This window comes from Quercus suber, unplaced genomic scaffold (genome assembly GCF_002906115.3).
Source record: "Quercus suber isolate HL8 unplaced genomic scaffold, Cork oak 2.0 scaffold_431, whole genome shotgun sequence".
Taxonomy (NCBI): domain Eukaryota; kingdom Viridiplantae; phylum Streptophyta; class Magnoliopsida; order Fagales; family Fagaceae; genus Quercus; species Quercus suber.
In genome coordinates this window covers 206783-233596 of record NW_027069882.1, presented here as the reverse complement: position 1 = coordinate 233596, position 26814 = coordinate 206783, and the positions used below count along the sequence as shown (strand labels likewise).

At 34.0% G+C, this 26814-nt stretch overlaps 1 protein-coding gene and 1 long non-coding RNA gene across 3 annotated transcripts; one reads left to right on the top strand and one right to left on the bottom strand.

Moving 5' to 3' along the window:
• The first annotated feature begins 8703 nt into the window (after positions 1-8703).
• On the top strand, positions 8704-15579 carry LOC112010333 (1-acyl-sn-glycerol-3-phosphate acyltransferase 2). 2 transcript variants are annotated; one of them, XM_024042675.2, is made up of 11 exons: positions 8704-9179; positions 10076-10198; positions 10972-11011; positions 11122-11195; positions 11741-11800; positions 12780-12857; positions 12947-13105; positions 13568-13693; positions 14031-14123; positions 14624-14710; positions 14794-15579. In XM_024042675.2, exons 1-11 carry the CDS (start codon positions 9099-9101, stop codon positions 15013-15015), a joined length of 1143 nt encoding a protein of 380 aa, XP_023898443.1. In that variant the 5' UTR covers positions 8704-9098; the 3' UTR covers positions 15016-15579. The 2 variants fall into 2 exon arrangements, with proteins under 2 accessions (XP_023898443.1, XP_065617917.1); XM_065761845.1 differs by lacking the exons at positions 8704-9179; positions 10076-10198 and adding an exon at positions 10514-10754.
• A 2047-nt stretch (positions 15580-17626) lies between these two features.
• LOC112002118 (uncharacterized) lies at positions 17627-23452 on the bottom strand. The gene is made up of 4 exons (XR_010624341.1): positions 22384-23452; positions 22203-22283; positions 19235-19296; positions 17627-17831 (listed from the first exon to the last, which is right to left on the bottom strand). It is a non-coding gene; the product is annotated as an uncharacterized LOC112002118 (long non-coding RNA).
• Between the last annotated feature and the right edge of the window lie 3362 nt (positions 23453-26814).

Genomic DNA, 26814 nt, shown 5'->3' with positions numbered 1-26814 from the left:
TTTTTGTTATTGTGTGACTTGAACTGTTTTGTTCCACCCCTTCACATATATATTTTTTTTTCTCGAGATATTTTAATTGGTAAAGTTGGTAAAGTTGCTTATAATTTAATATGAGATTTGGAGCTCAATTCTTGTATATACAAAAAAAGAAAATTAATATTTTGGTCTAATGATAAAAGTGTAATTATCATGAACGAGTGTTATAGATGGATACTATCTCTAAAAAAATAATACGTATTTTTCAAATAATGTATATAATTCTATGCATTCATCTTACACAAATTTTTAAAGAATTTATCCAATTATAATCAGGAGTGGCTCTAAGAATTTTTTTTTAAAGTGGTCATTAAGAAACTTAAATTATATAAAATCTAATAAAAATAGAACTTCATATATTGACAAAAATTATTAAAAATAAAAACATGCAAATACATAAATTTTACAATTTCTTTATACGAATTTTCTTATTTTAAAACCATTGTATGATAGTCATATTATCAATACTGCAAACTATATATTTTTCAAAACATTAGTTAAATACTTTTTTTCTTGGGCATTTTCTTTTTATTTGTAAGAACCTAATATATTATTAAGGGTACCAAAGTTTAAGGACAAAGTTTGGCAACAAACTTAGTTGTAACCTAAAATTACAACTCTTACTAAAAAAATTAACATAACTACATATTTTGAAAATCTAACTTTTGAATTACATATTCTTTATGTTCTTAAAACACATATCAAATTTCATATCAATCGGATATTATTTACGATTCGTTCTATAAACTTATTTTTTATATGTATTTTTAGACTACAAAAACTCGAAATTCAAACATTTGATTAATGACATAGTAATTGATCTTTGATTTTCTTGAAATTTTGCAAATATGGAGGATATAAGAAGAAAATGTAATTTAATTGTAGATTTGTCAAAATTCAAATTCAATAAAAAATATATTGAATGGAGTTGTCATATTAATTTACAACCAAGTTTGTTGCCAAAATGTGTCAAAAGTTTAATTATGTTGGGCTTAAAAAAATTTAGAGTGGTCACAAATTTTTTTATGAATAAAAAAATTATAAAATTTTTAAAATTTGTATATAATATTTGCATCACAATTTTTTTTATTTCTATTACCTATATAAAAAGCGCGAATGCGCTTGCGAATGGTGTTTTTGTCGACTGTCGAGCACCTTGCTTGGTTATTTTGTGTCTAACAAATTTATAGCCACGCAACGGACAAAAGAGAGCTAAGTTGGTTTGAAATGGCTTACCCATGTTTGACAAAACGACTTACCAAGTGACTTCTCATGTGTTAAAACGGCAAGCCCAGCAAAAGAACTCTAAAAAACATCAACATTTCGTTGAGATTACTTAATTTTCCCTACATTTTTAGTCTTTTTATTGTCATGTTTATAGTGCTGGCTACCACACATGTTCAAGTATTTTGACCTTTTTATCCTTTAAAACCTTAAATCAAAAGAGCGAACAAGCCTGGATAGTAATGGGCCCCCTTTTAGGGTATGTTTGGTATGCTGTAATAGCTCATGTAATGGAATAGTTATTCATGTGTAATAGCAATTATGTCATTTGGTTGCATCTTTATTACATGTATTAATTATTACATTGGAATAACTATTCTTTAAATTAAAGAATAATTATTCCTCTTTAAAATGGATGTAATAGCTATTCTTTAATGCATATAATAGGTTTTAAAATTAATATATTTCCAAAAATATAAAGTTTCCTTATATATCATCATTTACAAGCTTTCCGTATGTAACATCCAAACTTATGAATAGTAATAGTTATTCCATTATAATGTTTTCTATTCTTAGTAATAAAGATTACTATTCCTAATGTAATCTGCATTCAGTGTACCAAACATACCCTTAGTCTTTTTCTAGTCATGTTTATAGTGTTGGCTACCCACACATGGACAAGTACTTTGACGTTTTTACCCTTTAAAACTTTAAATCAAAAGAGTGAACAAGCCTGGATAGTAATGGGCCTTTTTTAGTTTTTTTATTGTCATATTTATTGTGCTGGCTTGGATTTTTTTTTTTTTTTTCCATTAGCAACAATTTTGTTAGTTAGCATATATTTGAAACATTTTAGCATAACAATTTAGCAAACTAAGGAAATCGAATCTAATACACTCGATTTATGCTTTACCAAAGGCTAATGTGGATTTTTTGTACATGTGGATCTTGAGTCTAATACACTCTATTTAAACTTTGGATCTAGAGAAGAAGAAAACATAGAGAAGAAAAAAGAAAGAGTTTTTTGCAGGTGGATTTGGTTTTGTAGGTAGAGATGCTGAGAGGTGGATTTGGTTTTGCAGTGGGTGGGTTTGGTTTTGCAAGTGACTTCATGGGGTGGGTCTCTTCTTCTTCTTCCTCTTCTTCTTTTCCTTCTTTATTCTTCTTCTCCTTCTGTTTGCTTCATTCTTCTTCTTTGTTCTTCTTGTTTGTTTCTTAGATTAGGAAAACAAAATCGAGTGCGTGAGACTCAATTTCTTTAATTGAAATCAAGTTCAAAAAACTCGAGACGTTAATTTGTTAAAATGTTTCAAAAATATGCTAACTAACGAAATTGTTGCTAAATGGCAAAAAAAATCTTGCTAGCTGGCCCACATGTACAAGTACTTTGACGTTTTTATCCTTTAAAACTTTAAATCAAAAGAGTGAACAAGCCTAGATAGTTTCATCATTTTCGGTCAACCTTTCTTGTCTTCTTTCTTTGCTTGACCTGTTTCACACCCAACCACTTTACTGATAGACAGAAACATGGACAAAATTGGGAATTAACCCTGTCTGCCAAACAATATAATTAGTAGGCACTATTGTGAAAGTATATATTATACTAACATCTCGAGTCTAAAAAGACTCGATTTAGGGCCTATAAATCGAGTCTCAAAGGCCCTAAATCGAGTCTCAAAGATTCAGTTTTCGTGTTTTGATTAGATCCAAGCTGGCGCTTTTCCACATGGTGTCCACTTGAAAATCGAGTCTTAGAGACTTGATTTATATTTACAGTGAAAAGATTTTCAAGTGTTTGGAAACATAGATCAACCACCACCAAATACAAGCACAAATCTGAGCATTAATCCAACAATTCAACACAAATCCAACATAATCCATCCCCAACAACTACCTAAAATCCAGATTAATAAAATAAAAACCTCAAAACAATATCAGATCAGAAAATCGAAGCAATCAAACACAAATCTAAGAAGGAAAATTATTAAGGATCGTACACTCTGGTTGAGGCACTGAGTGTTATAGCCATAGGAGTAGGGTTTGGAGGCTGAGAATTCCATGTTGAAGCAGTGGTCGTTAAGAAATGGAGGTTGAACATTCTTGCTTTATGCTGGTACTACTCTATCAGTACCAGAACTGTTTTGATCATGGTTTGCCAACATACACATTAGAGTTCTAAATCCAAATAATCCACTTTAGAACGGTAACAAAAACTGACCCGTATTCAAATCCGTACTCTCCATAACCTTGTTATTTGAGTTCGGAAAAAACCAAGAAGCAACTTCAGCCTTTTCCCTATTGACATCAGCTTCTCCTTCCATGCCGAAGAAGTAATGGTCTTCTAGGAAGTTAACGGCGCCAGCCTTACAATGGCAGATTCGTAAAACGGAGTGACGGGAATAGTGGTGATGAGAAGAAGCGTGATGGTGGTGATGGAACGGAGGCCGTTGATGGGAGAGCTGAACATGTGTGTAACTATGTAAGGAGGCTGAAGATGCAGACTTAAAACATTTTACTTGGGCCGGCTTATAAATCGAGTTTAGAGACTGATTTCCAGGGGGACACCAGGTGAAAAAAAAATGCCAAATCAGACGTGATCAGAACATTGAAATCGAGTTTTTATAAACTCGAGATGTTAGCAAAAAATATAGTTTTGTAACAGTGCTACTAATTTTAGTGTTTGACAACAGGTTTAATTCCCATTTTTGGCCCACAAACACGGTCAGGGAGAGAAATAGTGAGTTTGTGAGAGATAAAAAAGAAGAAAGTTGGAGAGAAAGAAAGGTGGAGATTTTGTTTTGGTTTAGCTCATTAATTTTTTTTTTATTTGATGAAACTATATTTATCTCATTTAGATGTAACTTCTACGCATGGGTTCATCTTGCATGTAGATTATTATTTTCTTGCTTACTGATTTTATTTATTTATTTATTTTAAGAAAGTCTTGGTGGTTTGTTTTAACAAAGATGGAGATTTTGTTTTGGTTTAGCTTATTCATTTCATCTCTCTTTTTTTTATTAGATGAAATTATATTTATTTCATTTAGATGTACCTTCTCTAGATGGATTCATCTTGCATGTGGATTATTATTTTCTTTCTTGCTGTTTTTTTTTACTGAGAAGTTTTGCTGATTTGTTTTAATTTGTTATATGTAGTCATGTAATTCATTTGTTGTCCTATCATTATGAATATAATTTGTTTAAAAGTCCGTTACCATTGATGATTAGTTCTTAAGCAATTCCCTGTAGCATCTCTGCCTTGTTTGGAGAGGTAGATTTTGACACATACATATGGAGAAAGCTGTGTATGAAGGTAATGTTGAGGGTGGGTTGCAGTATGAACTTTATATTCCCTTTTTGTACTCACAAATTTAAGTCAATATCCCTTTTTAAGTCAATATCCCCATTGTGTTTTGTACTCACAAATTTATAGAAAATAAAACTTTATATTCCATTCCTCACATTTAAAAAATACTGATGGTAAAAAATTTAGGCGTTTCAGATATAAAATGATTTACATATTGGTTGTGTTATAAATAGTTTCTATATTTGAAATTATATTGTTATTCAATGCAATGACAAGATATTGAGGCAAGAGTAAGGGCAAGAGTAAGGCTATTTAACGTAATCTCTCCAAAACTTTGTAAATTGTAACATAATTCTTCCAAAAATCTTGTAAAAAAGGGAGTTTTGTGCACTGAACATGAATATGATAACAATAAATTATTATTTAATATAATGACAAGCACATGCCCCCACTAGTAGTTTAAGAAAAGTAGATATTTGATTGAATTTCTTCTTCAACTTATATAGAACATAAAAAGATAATTCTAGAATCCAAAAGAAGACAGTCTACATAAAATGACAAGAGCCATGACATACTTTGGGAGGACCTGACTGCATGGAAGTTAATGGATGAACTTTGGAGCATGTTAAAAGTCAAATATGGACAAGACTTCCCTTATATTAAAATAATACAAATGGGATTGGGATCAATTCAGCAAAAAGAAGAGGAGGGATTAGGATCAGAATGCCGACATGTTATACGTGACCATAGCGGCAAAACCATAGTGGACCAGATGGACTTTTGGTCCGTTTGAAATCTGCTTATTTTGCTAAAATTGAAAATTTTTTGCTGAAAATAATGCAGATAAATGTAAAAGTTAACTGAAATAGTACAATGAAATTCATGAATAGTATTAAAAAATGCGGTGAAACCCATAAATAATAGCAAAAATAAGCCGAATAGTAAAATAAATTGACAAAAATAATCTTTGTCAAACAAATACTCTGTATAATTTGCTTTTGGTGTGCACAACCCTTTTGAAAAATGAAAATCTTAGCCATGTTACATAAAGTTATCAAACTTGGAAGCGGTGTTTGAAAGGCTCTTGATCAAGATTGCTTTATTTATTTATTATTATTATTTTTTGCTAAATGAAAAAGGGGGTCTCCAGTATGGGCTCATCGACCCCACGCTATGTGACAGTAATAGGTAATACCACGTGTACCACACGAGCCTTGCTGGGGCTATCACTTGAACCGCTTCTTTTTGGGTGCAGGACGAGAACTTCTACCATTAAGCCACACCCCTGTGTGGTGATCAAGATTGCTTTAGCTTTGAGATTTGTAGTGATGCCTCATAGATTTCAAGTAACAACTCATTCTAATTCTAAGAGAGAGAGAGAGAGAGAGAGAGAGAGAGAGAGAGAGAGAGAGAGAGAGAGAGAGAGAGAAGACAGTGTTTACACGGTAATTAAAGATTAAGAAGAGAAAAGACAGTGTTTACATGGTAATTAAAGCGGTGGTAAACTTGTAATTAAAGCTTTTTAAAAAAGTTACACGATATCTAGTTTCCTTGATATAAAGTACTGTGTAATTTAAGCTGTGGCAAACTTGTAATTAAAGTAAACACGACTTCAATTTTATTTTTTATTTTTTAGGTAAAACCATTAGATATAGTCCTTCTAAAAAATAAAATAAAATGATATAGTGTTGTATATCATATTAAAACATTTGAAAACATTATATATTTTTCAATTTTTTCCAATCAATGAATATAATTTTGTACATTCAACATTACACACATGGATATTAGAATTGATTTTCAAATGAATACAGTTAAGTTGAATTTTCAAATGAGTGGTAGAATTGATTGATTGAGAAAGTTTTTTTTTCTTTAATATGTAATATAATTATGTGGCATGTTAGGATTGGAGGGGTAAAACTTGAGTTTTACACTACATCCTTATAGAATTTAATCTATTTTTTCGAAGCATGTTCACAATTTTGTACATTCTAAATACAATTTTTTTAAAATGTACACAATTATGTAGATTTTACTCACATTTTTCAAAAAATGTGCACAAATTTTCAAATAATGTACATAATTATATGCATTCAACACGCACACAATTTTCAAAGAATTATACAAAATTCTATAAATTCAACGTACACATTTTTTAAACAATGTACATAATTTTGTAGATTTAATATACACAAATTTTCAAATAATGTACGTAATTCTTTACATTCAATATACACATTTTTCAAATAGTGTACACAAGCATGTACATTCAATGTATGCAATTTTCAAAATAATGTACACAATTGTGTATGTTCAACCTACACAATTTTGTACGATCAACATTCACAAATTTTCAAGAATGTACACAATCATGTACATTCAATGTATACATTTTCCAAAAGAATGTACACAATTATTTACATTCAATATACACAATTTTGTTTATCCAAAAAAAAAAGAAAGACATACACAATTTTTTAAATTTAATATACACAAATTTTCAAAAAATGTACATAATTATATAGATTCAATATACATAAATTTTTAAATGATGTACATAATTCTATATATTCAATGTGCACTTTTTTCAAATAATGTACACAATTATGTACATTCAAAATGCACACATTTTTCAAAGAATGCCCACAATTCTTTACATTCAACATATACAATTTTTCAATGAATATATCTAATTGTATACATTTAATGTACACAATTTTTTAAAAAATGTACACAATTTTATACATTCAACGTACATATTTTTCAAAAAATGTAGATAATTCTATACATTCAACATACACATTTTTTAAAGAATGTACACAATTTTATACAATAAACGCATACAATTTTTTAAAGAATGTAGACAATTTTGTACAATTAACTTCACATTTTTTTTAAGAATATATACAATTATATATATATATATATATATTCAACATACAATAATATACACAAATCTCTACATTCAATGTACACCATTTTCATAGAGTGTACACAATTATGTACATTTGACATACACAAAATTTCAAATAATGTACATAATTTTGTATATTCAATATACATAATTTTTCAACGAATGTACATCATTTTGTATATTCAATGTACACATTTTAAAAAAAAGTAGACAATTCTATACGTTTAAAGTACATATTTTTTCTGTTTCTCAAAAAAAAAAAAAAAAAGTACATGTTTTTTTAGAATGTTCGCAATTCTGATTCTACATGTAAAATTAAAATACCTATAATTATAATTCATAATATATATATATATATATATATATATTAAAGAGACCATTGAAAAAAAGTAATTTTTTTACACAAATTAATGAAATTACTAATAAAAGGCAAAGTACCAAATTACAAATACATAAATAAAGTGAAAAAGATACAACTCATAAATACCAAGTTCTAAGTTGAACAACTCGAAGCATACATAATGTCTCACATAAACAATCTAAAGCAAATAATAATGTCAATACCTAATGTCTCACCTAAACAACACAACAAACAACAATGTTTTAAACAACACCACAAACACACTCAATCATCAAGACTAAAGTTTTGGATATCTTAGATGAGTTCCTCATAGTACGGTTGATTATTATAAACAAAATTCTTGTAATTGTAAGTGGAATTACAAAAAAAAAAATCACCTTCATTGTCAATGGTCTTTCTCAAAGTGGTGTCATCATCAGATTTTTCAGCTTCTGTCTTTAGTAGTCTAGTCTCTTTTTTTCCTTCTGTCTTGTATGATTTTGTTTATTAGGTTAAGATGACTATTAACTACCGACGTGAACCTTAAAGTTTTATTTTTTGTGCTTTTTTTTATATATGATTTTTTAATCAATTTTTTTTTATCAGTTTGAGGCATTTGAGCTCCATTTGAAGCCCTAAAATAAAAATTTATTTTTGAATTTTCCTTTATAGCACATGAACTCTAGTATTGCTATATCCTATAAAATCCTAAATTTAGATCGGGATCCCACACATATTTTGTTTTAGTAGAAATCCTTGTGAGATCTAAGATATTTAAGGGATGTAAGATCTTGGGATCCTAATATCATGGGAAACTAGTAACAGAATTGTTATATCGACAATATTTTCACAACACTTTTACAAAAAATCATATGTGGTAAGTTGTTATAGGTTACAATTTGAATTCATAATTTAAATCAATTTTTTGCCGACTCGTATCATCCAATAACATACTGCATTTCCCTACTAATAACCATGATGTTATGCAATGACAATCAAGAAGCTGTTCGTAGGCAACTGCAACATTTGCAACGTTAAAACCCGCTCAAATCGGTCTCATAGCTGGCGTACGGCCCACCAACATACACGCATGGTTTCAGTGTCTTGTTCATTGACAGCCCCCAAAACCATCTCTCTCTCTCTCTCTCTTTGCAACAGTCTCTTGTTTGTTCTTTCCATCTTCCAAAACACATTGCAACTGTCTCTGCCTTTTTCTTTTTCTTTTATCATTATTTACTACGTGCATACACCATTGCTGGTTAGAAAAGCTAGCTTGCCATGGGGATCCCGGCTGTACTTGTTGTAGTTCCTGTGGGCCTACTTTTCATTCTCTCAGGCCTTCTTGTCAATCTCATTCAGGTATTTGGTTATCAAATCCATTTGGCCTTTTATTTATTTATTGCATATATTTAGTATAATATCAATTTTGTTCCAATACTTTTTTTCAAACAATGTTTCAATGTTAGTCTTTTGCCACGCTTTTGGCTTCAGCTTCTTGCCTTTTGGGTTTCTTTTGAAGAACCATTTTTCTTATTTTTTTATGTTGTTTGCTAATTGCTAAATTCAAATTATTATTATTGTAAGTAAGACAAAATGGTTGTTGAATAAAAATTGATTGCAATCTTTTTCACAAATGTTGAGTTGGTATATTGTGATTGATGCTAATAAAAGTTGTGTCAATAGTGGATCCATGTAAAAGTAATGCTACTCTAATCAGAAATTGTCGAGGGAATGTGAAAAAAAAAAACTGTGAAATTTATTTTTGTCCATGGCATTGCTAAAAAAAAGAAGAAGAAACAATTAGAATTGAAGCTATTGGCAAGGGCTATTGTCAAGGCAATGTGGAGCCATTGTGTCTAAGGATAACAATTGTCCACTGTCTTTGCTGGATGTTTTGGATCTTCTACATTTTTTGCTGTAATTTTAGGGGGATACTATAATACAAAGCCTCTGACTTTAGTTCCCTAGCTGGTTATTTTCAATGGGATTTTGCTTACTTATTAGAAACTTGTAACGTTATCACCAACCATTGTAGCTAATTGGTATCTCTCCCTTTTAATACTGAGGTTTTGAGTTAAATACATGGGTTGAGAAATGGCCGTCATCCATCAAGTAGATTGTAGCCTACACCTACTGCTTCATTAAAAAAATTCTTTTATTCCAAATGAACTATCTCACTTGGATATATTTCTACTTATGCTTTACTTTATGGAATACATTTGTCCGACTTTTACACATATTTTTTCTTTTCTCAGGCAGTTTTCTTCATCCTTGTTCGTCCACTGTCAAAAAACATGTACAGAAGGATCAACAAAGTAGTTGCAGAATTACTGTGGTTGGAGCTTATATGTCTTGTTGATTGGTGGGCTGGTGTCAAGGTGATGAATTTGTTTTGTAACACTGTATATTCAATTGCTTGTTTGTATGCATCTTTTAAGGATCTGTTTTCAAAGTTATAATCTTGTTTTGCTTATATAAAGAAAAGTTATAATCTTGTTTGGTGTATGGTATGGTACTAAAATAGTAGTGATTAAAAAAAAAAAAAGAAGCTAAAATCATCTTCCGTAATTGTCATGAATAAGTAAATAGTTTGCTTATATTCAACATGCTACCACATCTTGCTGAGGTGAGCATTCCTAGCCAATTGAGAATATTCCATACTTTAAAAAAAGTAGGCCTATAAATTGTAAATGGGTTTCATGGCTTGAGGTAGGAGAGGCGAGAAAATCCCTAAATATGGAAATGGAGTCTGCGAGCTCCTTAAATCCAGGGATATAGGGGGAAAAGCTAAGAGAGGAAATTTTAGGGTTTCTGCAAAAAGACAGATTCAAGGAAATTTTGACTGGCCTTGCCAATAATCAAAAGAAAAGAGAAAGGATATGTACCTAAAAAAAAATTGTCTCTTGAATTTGTTAATTTGCCAATATGTTGAAGGTAAGTATGCTGTGGAATTCATATATTGTTTTGTTTTGTATACAAACTCTGTTTGTATTCTCTATTAACACTAGTTTGTTTTGAATTGTTTGACATAATTGCGGTTAGTTTTTCACATATTGACCCAGTGACATGCTTAGCATTCCTTGAAAATGCGTGTGTACTTGGATTTTTGTATCCACATTGCAGTCTGACTAGTTAGACCTTCTGGCTGCAGATTGAGCTGTACACAGATTCAGAAACCTTTCAGTTGATGGGTAATCAATTTTGGTTTCCTTTTTGGTAATAGTAAAGGTTTAAGATATTAGTCTTGAAAACACTTATGAATCTAACATATATCAAATTATCTTATTTGAGATATTTTCAGGTAAAGAACATGCACTTTTCATATGCAATCATAGGAGTGACATTGATTGGCTTGTTGGATGGGTCCTGGCTCAGGTGCTTACCTTTGCAAACTCTAATTTAGAGGCAGTTCTCATACAATGTTGTGTGTCCATACCTTTTAAGATTAACATTTTTCATAAAAAGACTGTCATGAATTGTCTGAATTTATGAATAAACTTTGGAGTTTCTGCTGAGGCGATCTGCTGAGTACTGCATAACCTTTTGTCAGCATATCCTAACTAAATTTTGTTCACAATGAAATCACTTTTCTTGAAAATTACTCCCACACACTCCATTTGTCTGAAGAAGCACAAGGGCAGGTAAAGTTGGCTTTATCAATTTGAGCTAAGTACCTTCATCTCATTTGGTTCTTCATGCTGAACCTGAATTTAATAGCTGGTGAGCGTTTAAAACCAGCGGGTGTACATCAATACTCATAAACTTACATGTGCATGTTGTATTCTCTAGTACAGTGCACATAATTTTGTATTGCTATAATTAAAGTCATTAATAGGCTTTGTTTTCATATAGAAAATGTGTTTTTTTACTAAACACTTGGCTTATTGCTTCTTTTATCTGGTTGGTCTTACCTATGACAGCGCTTGGATTGCCTTGGTAGTACACTAGCCATCATGAAGAAAGCAGTAAAAAGCCTTCCTGTAAGTTTTAAATCTAACCAATATTCTTCTGTTGTAGAATGGGGCGAGTCATTGATTCATTTATTAGTTAAATGCTATATTCAAGGTTTTTAGTGGAGTGGCATTTGCAACACCAGCTTCATTGACAAAGGTCGTAGCACTCAAGATAGTTAATGCAAGAGTTTCAAGCCTTACAATTTTATATTTTAGTAGGAATACCTAAGGAAAGTACGAAAGGACATAATTGTTGAAGTGAAAGAGAAAATCAATTTATTCTTGACATATTGATGTTATTAATCAAATTGATTTGAAAGAACTGCATCTTCAAAGTTGTAGTAGTTGCAACTTGTGGAACCTCAAACCTACACTGAAGTCCAATTAAGCATAAGTAAATTATTTGGCTTAGCTCAGTTGAACTCCCTTTTCTGGAGGCTGAAAGAATAAATATACCAAGTTATTTAATTTCCCTTTTATCTCTGTATGTTTTCTAAGCAACAAAGTACAGCTTTAAGTTTTTCCCTGATTTATGTATTCTGCAGCCTTTTTACACTTTACTATGCCACTGATAGTATTTTTATGTATGCTTCACTTTCTCTCACTTATTTACTATTCCTTATCCAATGTAAGACATTTGGCTTCTTTTCAAATTTCCGATAGATTTCTTTACCATTGCTAGCTGTGACATGTTTGCTCACTCTTCTCCAAGTTCTTCTAAATGTTAGAATCATCATGACCTTCATTATCATCATCACTGTCGTTGCAATTGTTGTGAAAAATCACACCAGGAAACTAGATTGTCACTAGTGGAAAATTTTTAATAGAATTACTGATGATAGGTTGCTTAAATATTACCTTCACAGTCCAGTTTGAGTGTTGGAAATTCTTTCCATCTGGGGTTTTTTTATGTCATTTTTTGTCCAAGTTTCTTGTTTTTAGTTGTAGGTCAGATTTGACATTTCTATGAAGATAAAGAGATAAAGGATATGGTAAATTTATGCAGGTCATAGGTTGGTCAATGTGGTTTTCTGGTTATGTTTTTGTGGAAAGAAATTGGGCCAAGGATGAAAACACATTGAAGGTATCCTTTAATGCATTTAAAGAAACATGAATGCATCATAGTTTAATTGTTTTTATCACGTTCATGTCTAATGTGGTTCTGTGCTGCAGTCAGGTTTTCGACAGCTAGAGGATTTTCCATTTCCTTTTTGGCTGGCGCTTTTTGTGGAGGGAACTCGGTTTACAGAGGCAAAGCTTTTTGCAGCTCAGAAGTATGCTGCTTCAAAAGGGTTGCCTGTTCCTAGGAACGTTTTGATTCCTCGTACTAAGGTGAATTTATGGCCTGTTTGGACGAAGGGGGGAAGAAGGGGGAGTGAAGAGGAGTAGAATAGAGTTGACTAAAAATAAACTAATTTTGTGCTAAATTTACTCTACTCTACTCCCCTTTCCTCTTCCTCAATCCAAACAGACTATTAGTTGAAATTTTCCTCAGATTTTCATACTATCCTATTTTTGGTCATATTAGTGCACGTTGTTAAAGATTTTAAGGGGATTTTCTTTCAGTTTTGAGTAGGTAAAGTGCTTTAATTCTCAAATAAAAACCATCCCAGTTTTTGATTGAGGCATAAACTTATGTGGGATAGTAGAGGCTATCTGATTACTGCTAAACAATTTATTGCCATATCAATAGCACATGGATTTTTCCCAATATATCTATATACATGTATATATTTTTAATTTTTCTTGTCGTCTGATGTACATACCCTTGATATTGATTTAAATTGCTCTCAGGGTTTTGTTTCAGCAGTAAGTCATATGCGCTCATTTGTTCCAGCAATTTATGACTGTACAGTGGCTGTTCCAAAAGATCAACCTCCACCTACAATGTTGAGAATACTTAGAGGGAAATCTTCTGTGGTAGGAAAACAAAACCCTGACCACTTCATTTAACAGCTTAATTTTTTAGTTGATAGTATTGGAATGATTGATTTTACTGGGTCTGAAAACCTAATCTTGTATGAGAAATGTTTTAGTTTTTAATACTGTTATGCTCATTTGAACCCTATAGAAACCAGAAGAAATTCCTATAATCTGACAAGAACAAACTGAGTCTGTTTCCAGCTACTAGTACAGGCCAGAATCCAGATGAATATTATTGTGGAACGAAAATGAGGCCAATGTATGTTCTTGATATATAGGAGTAATGCTATTCTCACAAAATCAATAATAGGTGTCATTGTTTCTTACTATACAGGTAAAGGTGCACATCAGGAGACATTCAATGCTGGAATTGCCAGAAACAGCTGACGGCATCTCACAATGGTGTAAAGATGCATTTGTTACGAAGGTATGTACGTGTATTGATGTCTCAATATAATTGCAAAGAAGAAGTGCCTGATAAATTTTGAGGGGCTGCTGGAAAATTCTTGTATTCAATTAACCGATAAAAAACATATATTTGCCAAATACAATTAACACATTCAAGATTATGTGCTCAACATAAATTGCCAATATCCATGTAGACGCGAAGATAACTAGCTTCTTTACACTTGAGAAAGCTCCTAAGCCAGCCCACCCCACTATCAAATTGGAGAGAGAGAGAGAGAGAGATGAAGTTAACTTGGAAATAATGTAGAGAGCTACAAGAAGTTTTGGACAAGTTGTTTTACTAGAGTCCTTGTATTCGTTTTATTTAGCACATATTTTGCATTACTTGGTAATATTCCAACTCCCATTCATCATGCCTTTATAAGAAGATGCATTTATTGTAATCATAGACAGCCTTCAGTTTTTTGTTCCTTTTAATTGATGCATATAATTTATTTATTTATTTCTCTAACCAACCAGGATGCTTTGTTGGAGAAATACTTATATAAGGGCTCATTCAGTGACCTACAGAAGAAAGACATTGGTCGACCAAAGAAGTCTTTGTTTGTAAGACAACATTCTAATAATTTGAACAAAGTTAATGTACTATCCTTTTTCTCATCTGTAGTCTCTCTCTGTTCTACACGCAGGTTGTCATTTGTTGGCTATGTCTCATTGTCTATGGCGTCGTCAAATTCTTTCAATGGTCTTCTCTCCTATCCTCATTGGAAGGCATTGCATTTTTAGTGATCTTCTTGGTGCTTGTTACATTTCTTATGCACATTCTCATCCAATCTTCAGAGTCAGAGCGTTCTACACCTGTCAATATACTGACACAAGATCCAGTGGAGGAGCAGCTTCTTCAGAAATAATTCAAGATTTAGCAGTAATTGGTGTCTAGTCCATCTGTGATCATAAATATCTTCTGATATCGTCCATGAAATCAACAATTTTACCTATACCCTCATTAGTTAACTGGATTGGAAAATGTAGAATATGTGCATAGCTTGTTATGCTGCTTAGGAAGTGTGATATATAGTGAATTGAGATATGGGTTGGGCTCAGTTCTTTTGGCTTGTTTACTGGAGTAGGATGCTTCTGAAGAAGCCGGAGAAGCATTGTCTTGATCATCTCTCATTTGGGTGACTTGAAACGTTATTTGCCTAGCAAGTTCTCTGAGATCTTCTTTTGACTTTTCTTGGATTAGGGCAGATTCCACTGTTGAATAAATAATTGTGCATTGCTTACATGTGAGTTTGTTGGGCCTTTTTCAGGTGAAGACTATATGCCTTTTTCAGGTTGTATAATTAGTGTTGGCTTTTTATTCCAACTAGTTGCAAACCTGTGTTAGACACGGGATCCTACTTGTTTGTGTGGTGGATTAAAATAATTATATAAAATTTTAAATTGATTATAAAACTATACCATTGCATAAATTTCTCTTGTTTCACTTTAATTTTTGTTATGATTTGATAAAGAAGTCATTGCTTGAACGTGTTATATCTTGCGAAAAATCTACCAATTGGTTTCATTGCCTAGAAATTTTTGAAAAAAAAAAATATATATATATATATATATGACTACACAATAGAGAAATATAAGAGAAAAATAGGTTATCTTCAAAAGAATATATAATTCATGGTATAATTGTTGAAATTTGCTAAACATGTTTAGATATTGCAATAACTAATACAAAAATGTAGATGTTAAAACTTTCAAAGTGCTAACAAATAAAATTAAAGAATCAAATGATTCAGAGCCTATAAATTATTGAAACAAAAGAGGAAAAAAGAAAAAAGAAAAAGATGAGCTACCCTCAAAAGAATAATGCATAGCTATAGTTGCTGAAATCTCCAAGACAGTTTCAATTATTACAAAAATCAAACAATATATATATATATATATATAACTACACAATAGAGAAATAAAAGAGAAAGACGAGTTATTTTCAAAAGAATAATTCATGGCTAAAGCTATTGAAATTTGCTGAAAACACATGCCAAAGAAAAAAAAAACTAAAAAATTCAGAAGCTAAAACATATGTGGATACAAAATAGAGAAATATAAGAGAAAATTTGGTCACCTTCTATTGAAATCTGCTACAAATTTTAAAACTTTCAAAAGAAAAAAAATATATTAAAGAATTAAAAGATTTAGAGCCTACAAATTATAAAAAGAAAAAAACTATAACTACACAGAGAGACATAAGAGAAAGATACATTCAAAAGAATAATTCATGGTTATGGTCATTGAAATCTAGCAAACAGATTCAAATAGAGCAAAAAATTATTCCAAAAATTCAAATGTTAAAACTTCCAAAAATTAAAGAATAGATTTAGAGCTAGGAAATTATTGAAACATTAAAAAAAAAAAATGATTACACTATAGAAAGATATAACAGAACAATGGGTTACCCTAAAAAACTATAGCAATAGTGGGGCTACTATTAGTGTGGCCCACACATGGGTGGCTAGGTAATAGCGACAGAGAGGATAGTTGTGACCGTTTTTGGATTGTAAGTGTAGGGTTTTTGGATTTTTGGGTTTTACGTTTGTTGCTGAGTTTCATGTTAATTCAAAGACTTTTGGTTTGATTATGGTTTTTGAGTTTCACATTTTTTGTGGCATGGTTGTAGGATTTTTAAAAAGTTAATTAACTTTGTTTTTGGGATGAAAAAGAGTTTTTTTTTTTCAAACGTTTGTTGTTGAGTTTTACTTTGATTTGCTTAGAGTTTCTGAGTTTCACATTTTATATGAAAGTGCCGGTTAGGTAACATAAGGTAAAAGGACTCTCACATGAAAAATAATAGAAGAATAATATTTTAAAAAAAATGAATAATAATAAGTAAGGACTCTTTATAAAAACTAGTATGTAACTCATGTTTACGCATGGGAATGATCAATTGTAGTGGTGCTATTGATGTTAACTTGGATTATTAAATGTTGGCACTTGGCAGCCTAAACAATCCTCTAAAAAAAAGCAAAAAATGGTTATTAGTTGCTTAAACGGTTAAACCATTTGAAACTCATCTGGATTTCACACTTTTTTATTTATTTTTTATACCATGAAAATTATTATACACATTTGCCATGAAGTTAAACCAAGTCCTCTTACAGTCAGTAAGTTAAGAAATATATACAAAAAGTTTGAAAAATGATATGATCAAACTTAGTTGACTACATGTAGACCATCTGGTGAGTAAAATTAAGCTTTAATAATCACCCATAACAAAAATATCAATTATCGTCGAACATTTTCAAGCATATTATAGTGAACCTTTGTTGTGTTGCATAACCATGGTATTTTTGTTTCAACCAAAGTTCAGTATACCAAATCCATAATAGATGATGCACACTATCAAATATTACACAAGCTTATTAGTGAACTTACTAAAACCTTGCACATTGGCCATGTGACAAATTCATTAACAAAAGTCATAAATTTTAATAATCTAGTCTGAATCTACTAATTTTTAAGATTACCTTTTCAATATTCAGATATCATAAAACACATAAAATAGTTCTTGACAATGTAATAAACCACATTAAATAGTTATAGACAACGTCATAAGCCAAATAAGCTAAAATAAAAATTCCAAATAATGTCTTCTTTTTTTCTAGAACGCCATGAGTTTTCTCTTTGTGTCCTATCCCAGGTGACTTTTGGGCATTTGGGATATCTTCTAGATCTACAATGCAACAATTCACATAAATTATATTACTGAAAAAAATTGGCTTGCCCAATTACAATTATCAATAAGATAATGGAAGGTTAAAATGTCAAAATTAAAGTGGAATACAATTGAAAAGTTTATTATTGGGCACCTTTGGTGCAATTAGAACTTCCCAGTGTGCTGCCTAAACTGCCTATTGTGATTTTCTTCTTATTCTCATAATTTAATTTTCTAGGCTTATCATCAGATTTTTTTTTTTCTTAAGTTGATAGTTAAAGAACATAGAGATGTTTTATGGTTAGTGTTATCTTTATTTTTAAATAATGCTGCGCAAAACAATATGTTTGACAAGAAGAATAGGCACAAATATGCATGAGTGTATACTATTACTTAAAAAATAGATGCATATTAAAATTTCTACCTAATTAGTTATATATTACTAATGGTCACTTTTATATTCCTGTCAATGCTTCAAAAATTAATATTATCATTCAAATAGATGGACTCAAGCTGAATGGTAACACCAATCACCTCAATTATTCCTAGACTATTGGTTTTCGTAGGAATAAGATTTAGTATGGCGAAAAAGATATGCAAACCACCATAGTACCTAAGATTGGGGGGGAGGGGGGATGCTTAAGAAAATATGGCCTAATCCCAATGAAACCAATTCTCTTTCTTTCAGTTTCCATGCTTGCAAAGTTTCAATTCATTGTCCAATCTCTTTGGGTGGGCGTATGTTTTTGGGCATTAAGACACTGCTGGTTGCTGATTATGTGGCAATTTTGCAACTCTAGATGGTATTTTGATTATTTGTTAATTTCATAACAAACAACTCAAGCCTTTCAATTGCCTTTTTGACAATATCTAAATTACCCAAGCTCCACAATCCATCGAAGCATTTCCTATCTCATGTATGGTTCAAGTAATAGTTATTAAAATTTAGACCAAAAATGAAGAATTTGCAAATAAAGTCTTGACATACCTAATTGGTAAATCTGTGTATAAATTTAGACCAAAAAGAGTTCTTGGAGCACCTAGATTAGGGGAGAAAAAAAGTAGCAATAATTGCTGATATAGAACACACTCAAAAGATCAATAAGTACTTCACTGCAAAGACATTGTAGATTTTAAGAAATAAGTATAACATCTAAATGATGAGGTGAACAACTTAATAGAAAGCTAGATTTAAAAGTGTAAATGTAATATTCTAATAAATACAGAACCATAATCCTTTGCCAACTGAGAAGGTATGGGAGCCAAAGAAGACAAAGGTAGAACTCATGTAATTTTTCAATTCACAATTATTGCAAATACTTTTATTTATTTATTTATTAAGGCTATTATAGAAAACACTATTAGATAGGGAAAATGATGAAAATGATAAATATTAGATATTGCATGGCCAAAGGCATCACCTGGTAGCCATGTCATCAAAGTGTGCCTAGGTTGTTTCACACTTTAGTGCAACAGCAACAACCTATGAAGAATTATTCAAAAAAAAAAAAATGTTAGGAATTAAATGCCCAAACAACAAAAATTAGACAATGGAATAAGAGGAAATTGTGATTTTCATAACTGTTATAAGCAACTTGAGCATTGTAAGCTTAAGATAAACAAGTCCCTTTTTGTGTGAATAAGGAATGCTATTGGAATTTGCATCTTTTATTTGATTGAGGAAGTTGCCAATAGTGAAGAGACCATTTACATTTAAGGTTCAAGGGTTATCGGAGCTGGTTGTTATGTGTTTCCTATAGTCTGGGTTTTTGCCTATGGAATGGAAATAGAAAGTAAAACGATAATACTCTGCTTACATTGGCCAGGATTGCATGGTACTTTTTCATGAATTTTTGCATGTCCAAGATGTTGCTTGATTTCAACAATAACGAAGAGATGTTGAAAGACTAAATTTTGAAATAGATTGATAAGGACCGTCAGTCTTAATTTGTTGATCTAAATCCCTGAAGCTAGGCTATCAAAACTCTATCTAATTAGTTAAGCGGATGCAAAAGTCTATAGTGGTAGGGAAACAATAACCACTGATCAGCTAGAAGGGTTAAACATTTCTTTTTCCTTCTTTATGCTATTTATTGGGTTAGGGGTGTTCTCAAAGTTTATTCAAAATCTTTGAAAAGTTTACCTGTCACTTGAAACCTTACAATTACATTTTGATACACCAAAAGAAGAAAAGCCTTTGACTTTACTTTCAAAAAAGAAAAGCTCTTGACTTTGGAGTTTGACATAAGTAGCATGGGAAAGGTCAAGTGTGGATCAATAGCCAGAGATTTAGAAGATACTTGAATACATATGCTATTGGACCTTATCTCAAAAATGCCGTAGGTCAACAGAATTCCTTGGTAACATATCAAACAATAACTTTAGTGCAAAGTGCAAACCCAGTCCAAACATATTAAAACAAATTATTGGCAGAACATCTATATGCCCGTATACATACACAACTACCATTACCAATATATAATGCAGCAAATAAAATATATACAAAGAAAAGCAGAAATCAGCCAACAGGGGATGGTTCAGTTTGTAAGGCTTGGGCATTTCGTCTAACTCTGCTAGGTTTGAGTCTGGCGTAGCTTAGTTTTTTTTTTTTTTTTTGGTTGTTTAATAATACCTCTACTGGTAGTGTTTCAGGTGGAATATAACGGTGGCGGGAGCCTGGGCTGAAAGTAGATGACGGTCTGACATGGTGGTGGCCTTTAAATCTCTCTTTGCCTTATCGACCTTTTCTCTCCCTCATAGTGCCCTTTAAGACTCTCTTCCCATTCTCATCCAATTTTTTATTTGATCATTTTTTTTAGGGATAATTACAAATTACCAACCTGTGGTTTGCCTCTAATTCTATGTGCCAACCCGTGGTTTCAATTTTGACACTTTACCCACCTGTGATTCTCACTGTGAGTGTGCCGTAACCCACCTCTCCACTTTCCGTTACTCTAACACAGAATAAGTAAAAAACAAACCCCAAAATGGATCAAAACACTCTCACTCAAATTTTAAACATGAAGAACATGAAGAACATCCCCAAAATAATAAAGATCACAAAACAATAAAGACTAAAGACTAAGCAATAAATACTAAAGACTAAAAAATAAAGCTAATCTAAAATAAAGACTAAAGACTAAAAACTAAAGACATAACAATAAACACTCTCACAACAAATAAGGCCCAGTTTTCTTTTTTTCTTTTTTCTTTTTTTATGTGTGATCTTTTTACGTTATACACGTTATACTGTTGTTCAAAATTCCAAATAGCCCAATTGATCTCGCCAGTAACCTCTTCCCGGAACCCACAGTCGACCACCAAACTTCACCCACGGCTCCGCTGAAGGCCATCGAAGAGGTCCTCATCAAGATCCCCGTCAATCTCATAGTCGTCCATCTCCGCCAGGGCGATGACGTCGTCGCTGTCCTCGCCCGTGTCGCCGATGAGATCCAATGGCCTCTGGTGAAAGACGAAGCTGGGGGAAAGGATAGAGAGGATATTGGTTGATCCAACTCAACCTACGCCTACGCCTGATCCGACGACATTGGCTGTCGATGGTGGGTGTCCAAACTCAACAACGACAGGTCAAGTGGTGGGTCTCCTCCAAAATCAAACTTGACTCGATCCGACTGTGAAAACCCATCTCCATCCAAATCACTGCCCAGATTGGTGGAGATCTCTTGATCTTCGACCAGGTGGAGATTTCGTGATCTCCGACAAGTTTTCCTGCATCTCTCTTCATCGCCGTTGCTCCCAGTTTCAACTGAAACCAATCTGCCACTGTGGACAACTGACTCAACTTGATTCATTTCTTCTCTTTGGTTGACCGCGGGTCACGTTTTCTACCATCTAATTTTTCTGGGTTTGAGAAGTCTGGATTTGAAATTGGGGTTTCAAATATACATCTGGGTTTGAATCCATTTGTTCTTAAGTTCCTGGGATTGTATACATGCTTGATTTGAATTCATTTGTTCTTAAGTTCTTGGGTTTGAATTCATTTGTTCTTAAGTTCCTGGGATCAAATGTTGTGCTATATTTTGGGGTTGTATTTTGATAGATTTATTAAAAAAAAAAAAAAAAAAAAAAAATCCCCATTTCTCTTCTCTGTTTTCTCGGCAACCAGCCAACCAGACTTCAACCAATAGAAGAAAGCTAAAATAATGACCCAAACAAAAAATATAAATGCTCAATTTTTCTCATCCTGTTTTATCGACAACCAAACAACGTTTAAGCAAAAGAAAACTCCTTGTTTCTCGGCAACAAAACAAAATTTAAACAAATGAAAAAAGAGCAGAATAATACAAAGAAAGAGAGTTCCTTCCATGGTCGTAAATCCAACCATAAAATAAAGAAAACGAAGGCAAGAGAAATAGAGAGAGGTAATACCTTTAATGGCTGTCAAATCTGAGCTAAAATGGGTTTTAGATATCTTCGATGGTGCCCTTCTTTTCTTCATCACTCAACCTCCTTCAAAACCAATAACCCAAATACCTAAATTAATAACAATCAACCCAAAATAACAAAAGCTAAACCATATTTGATATCATTTTTTGTTGTTTAATAATACCTCTACTGGTAGTGTTTCAGGTGGAATATAACGGTGGCGGGAGCCTGGGCTGAAAGTAGATGACGGTCTGACATGGTGGTGGCCTTCAAATCTCTCTTTGCCTTGTTGACCTTTTCTCTCCCTCATAGTGCCCTTTAAGACTCTCTCCCCATTCTCATCCAATTTTTTATTTGATCATTTTTTTATATAAAGCGGAGTCAGCACCAAGATCAGAGCTTGCTGGATGGAGAAGATCAGTGCTTGAAGAGACCAAAAAGAAGTGAAAGATCTCTATTTTCAAGGTGGATGTGAGAGATTACTATCCTTATCCTTAAACTCCACCTTCTCTTAGGAGGAACCTAATCGGACCACTCCTGCCAAAAATGATAAAATCGCAATCACAAAACTCATATCCGTTGTTCCTTTTTGTTTTGATGCCCTCTAATAGTCTGATGCTCAGGTTTGGTCCGTTTGGAGAGATAGAGAGAGCGATAAAGAGAGATAATCAGAGAAAGGAGGTGAAGTGACGGAGAGAGTGGAGAAAGTAAAGCGAGAATTTTGTGGCTTCCTTTTTTGGCGTTTGGATTGTTTTATTTCCACGGCATTCATCCATATTAAAAGGGGAGAGAATTGAAGAATAACAGACAGGAGGAGGGAATTTGTAGACTAGCAGAGTGTGAAGAAAGAAAATCATAAGTTAACATGAGGTCGGAAGAAAATTGCAAACTAGCATCTTTGAGTTTTATAGATTTGATTTTAGTCTAAAACTCAAGAATTAAAGACTTGATTCCCACGTGGTAAGTTGGAAATATGATGCCAGATAGATCTTGAGTATTATAGACTCAAGTTCTAAAAAGCAAAATTGAGTCTCTAAGACTCAATTTTGGTTCTTGAAGAACAACAGACCTAAAGAAGAACAAGAAGAATGATCTGTCGATGAAGAATAGAGGAATGATCTGACGAAGAACAGAGGAAAAACCAAGAACGCTAGAGCTTCGATTGGATGATTGAACGCAAGGTGGGCGATTGGACGATTTGGTCTTCAGATTTGCACAAAGAAGAACGCTGGTTCAAAACTCAAAAGAATGCGAGAAAGAAGAAGTAATTAAAATGGTGAAACTTGTGTCTTAAAAGTGAAACTCAAGTCTTAAAAACTCGAGTACGTGGATTTTCTTCCACTTCAACTCCCACCACTTACAAATCGAGACTTAAAAACTCGAGTTTTATCTTGAAACTCGAGTTTTGGACATTCGAGATGCTAGTTTACAACATTGTTTTGGAACGTGACAACTAACTAAATTTTTTGATATTTAATATTATTTGGAAAAAAATTCCAAACGAGAGAGGAGCCGACACATTTCTTCGGTATAAAAATTGTAGTCTCTTTGGTTTTCACAATTTGACAGCAAAATCAATAAAACTTTTAATTATGCAGTAACTCAAAAAAAAAAAAAAAAAAAGACACGTGACATAAAATTGAGAATTCAATCGAAATCTAATTGGATTTTCTCTCAGTTTCAACTATTATATATATAGATATATAAATTGCAGTAACTTTTTATCAATTGACATAATAAATAAAAAGAGATTGTTGTAAATTATCTTAACTATTGCTGAAGATAAAAAGTTGACGGTAGGAATAGTTTGATATATATATATATATGATAGAAAATTATATTATATAAAAATATTAAACAATAGAATTAGAGTCTTGTGGGGCCAGAATATTGGGCGGCCTCGGCCCACTCCAAGCCAGGCCCAAAAGGCCCACGCCGAGGATTCATGAATGGTCCGAGGATGAAAGCGCGAAGACTGACTCCCGAGGACCATATCCGAGGAGCGCCCGTCCTCGGGCATCCGAGACCTCGGGGGAACACGAGGGCCATCCCACCAGAGAACGCTTTGAATATCCGAGGAGGAGAGGGTTCAGTGCCACGCGTCGGCGATAGGAGAACGGCGAAGGAGCAAGCCTAAGGTGAACTGTCACTTCTGCATTGAATGCGCTCACCTAACTCTCTTGGCCGCATTAATGGAGATGTAACCCCTTGGCAGGGCAACATCGACCTTGGTGAGCCACTTGAGTACAGACAAGACCGCTGATGGGACGGAGGGTCAGAGAGGAGGCCAATGGATGATCAGCAGAAAGAAAGGAGGAGGATATAAGAAAGAAGGGAGGAACTCAGTAAGTGGGGACGAGAGTTTGGGAAGGAAAAACCTCCTCGGCTATGGGCCGATGAGCATCCCCCAGTTGTAAATTGGTCTTAGTATCTTTCAATAAAAAAAAAAGTAGTTGATGCTTCATGAACGCCGGCGAGCGCCTAAACCTTCGATCCACTCTCTACAAATTCATTGGGCCTGTGGAACCCATATCTTTTAGGCTACAAAAACGGACCTTACAATTGGCGCCGTCTGTAGGAAAGGATTAGTGCGCTAGCCGGCGCAACAGGCGATCGTTCTAAGTAATCATTCTAAGGAAGATTGGTGGTTATGCAAAAAAAAAAAAAAAACTACCAAACAAACATTGCAGAAAGATAAAAGTTCGAAATAGAAGATTCAACAGAAATGGAAAGAAACTGCACATTACTTTATTAAACAAAAAGTTACAATGTACAGACGGAGGCTCAGGCAGGCGTGCTTTAAAGCACTACTCTTACAAGCTAATCCTATAAACGGAGGCTCAGGTGGGCTTGTTCTAAGACTAGCTGGGGGAAAGGGGGCTGAAGCTGGCTTGCTTCAAGGCCACCAACAACTCCAATCTCGGTGCGGCGGAGCTTGAACAAAGCGAGGAGCAGATGCAGGGGCACCGAGATGCCCTCCCCTGTGATGTTCTCTTGATTCTCTCCAATCCTCATGAGCGTTGGCCGTTGGAGACGGCAACACTCGGGCACCATCCATGACATGTGTTCGCGTGTCTCCTCTGTCGGGGGTGCGCTTTGGGGAAAGACATTAGGTACTTCAGCGACATCCTTCCTGGCCACCGGACATGGCACTATCAGTGTTACGCCTAGACTTTGCCGCGTCGGAAGCCCAGTGGGGGCTGAGGCCACAACGGCCCCTGGCCCGGGTGTCCTCACACCCGCCCAAAGCCGCCTCATATCTACCAACTCTGGTCACAATCCTGGCGAGGTTATTGAAGGTGCTGGGGGAATTGAAGGGACGTGTTTCTAACTGCGTTGGGAAGTTCATGGAGTGTGGAGAAACCTTCCCCCCGGAAAAGCCTTATACAAAGGAGGAAGACTGGTAGGAATTAATCCACACAGAATTCGAAAAGAGAATTATCAGCAATGCTAATCACGAAGCTACCAAATTCCAAGGGGACCATAGACCGTTGGATTTGTATTAATTCACCAGGACATTAATGAAGGCGCGTCTCGCACACCGAAATGTTAAGCGCGGAGCGCGAACGGCTAAGGGACGCCTCGTAAATGAAAAAGATGGGGGACTCGAGCTGGAGGCGAGGTCAACGCCACGTGTAAGATCATAGTCCGACCCAAGGAGGAATCGTCTCCAATAAAGCGGTCCGAGGATAAACCCCTACTTGCAGAGAAATGGAAGCGTTAGACAGAACCAAGACATTGCATAGTCCTCGGACTCAAGCCTATGGGGAAACTAACCGCTCAGCTATACCTGGGTACTAGACAGAACCAAGGTATTGCATGGTCCTCGGACTCAAACCTATGGGGAAACTAGATACTTACAGAGAAATGGAAGCGTTAGACAGAACCAAGGCATTGCATGGTCCTCGAACTCAAGCCTATGGGGAAACTAACCGCTCAGCTATACCTAAGTACTAGACAGAACCAAGGTATTGCATGGTCCTCGGACTCAAACTATGGGGAAACTAGATACTTACAGAGAAATGGAAGCGTTAGACAGAACTAAGGCATTGCATGGTCCTCGGACTCAAGCCTATGGGGAAACTAATCACACAACTACACCTGAGTGCTAAACAGAACAGGGGCATTACACAGTCCTCGGACTCAGGCCTACAGGGAGACTAGCTATAAAATGTCACAAGTTAGGAAAGGATCAAGCCCCACCTAGCCCTTGAGACACAAAAGGGCTGCCCATACATACGTTCTCTCTCCTTATCATCGTTACTGGTGCAATTGGCCGACATACAATTCGAGCTAAAATCGTGCAGATCGAAGGAAAAGAGGAAAAGCAGGCAGCGTGTGCACAAATAAGCAATTGAAATAAATAGAAAGGGAAATTAAATTCGTATTACAATAATGAGTCCGTAAAAATTGCATGGCAAGAGCCACAGTACATAGAGGAGAAGCACAACAAAATAAAATAAAACGACGTGAAAGTAGGACGAGCCGAGACGCCGGGGAGTCTACTCCTTCTACTCAGGCTGGACAGGGGCAACCCCTGACCCCTCCGAGCCCTGACCTGAGGGGACGGCCTGCAAGGGTGAGGCAAGAGCAGTTGCTTCCTCGGTGGTGGGGG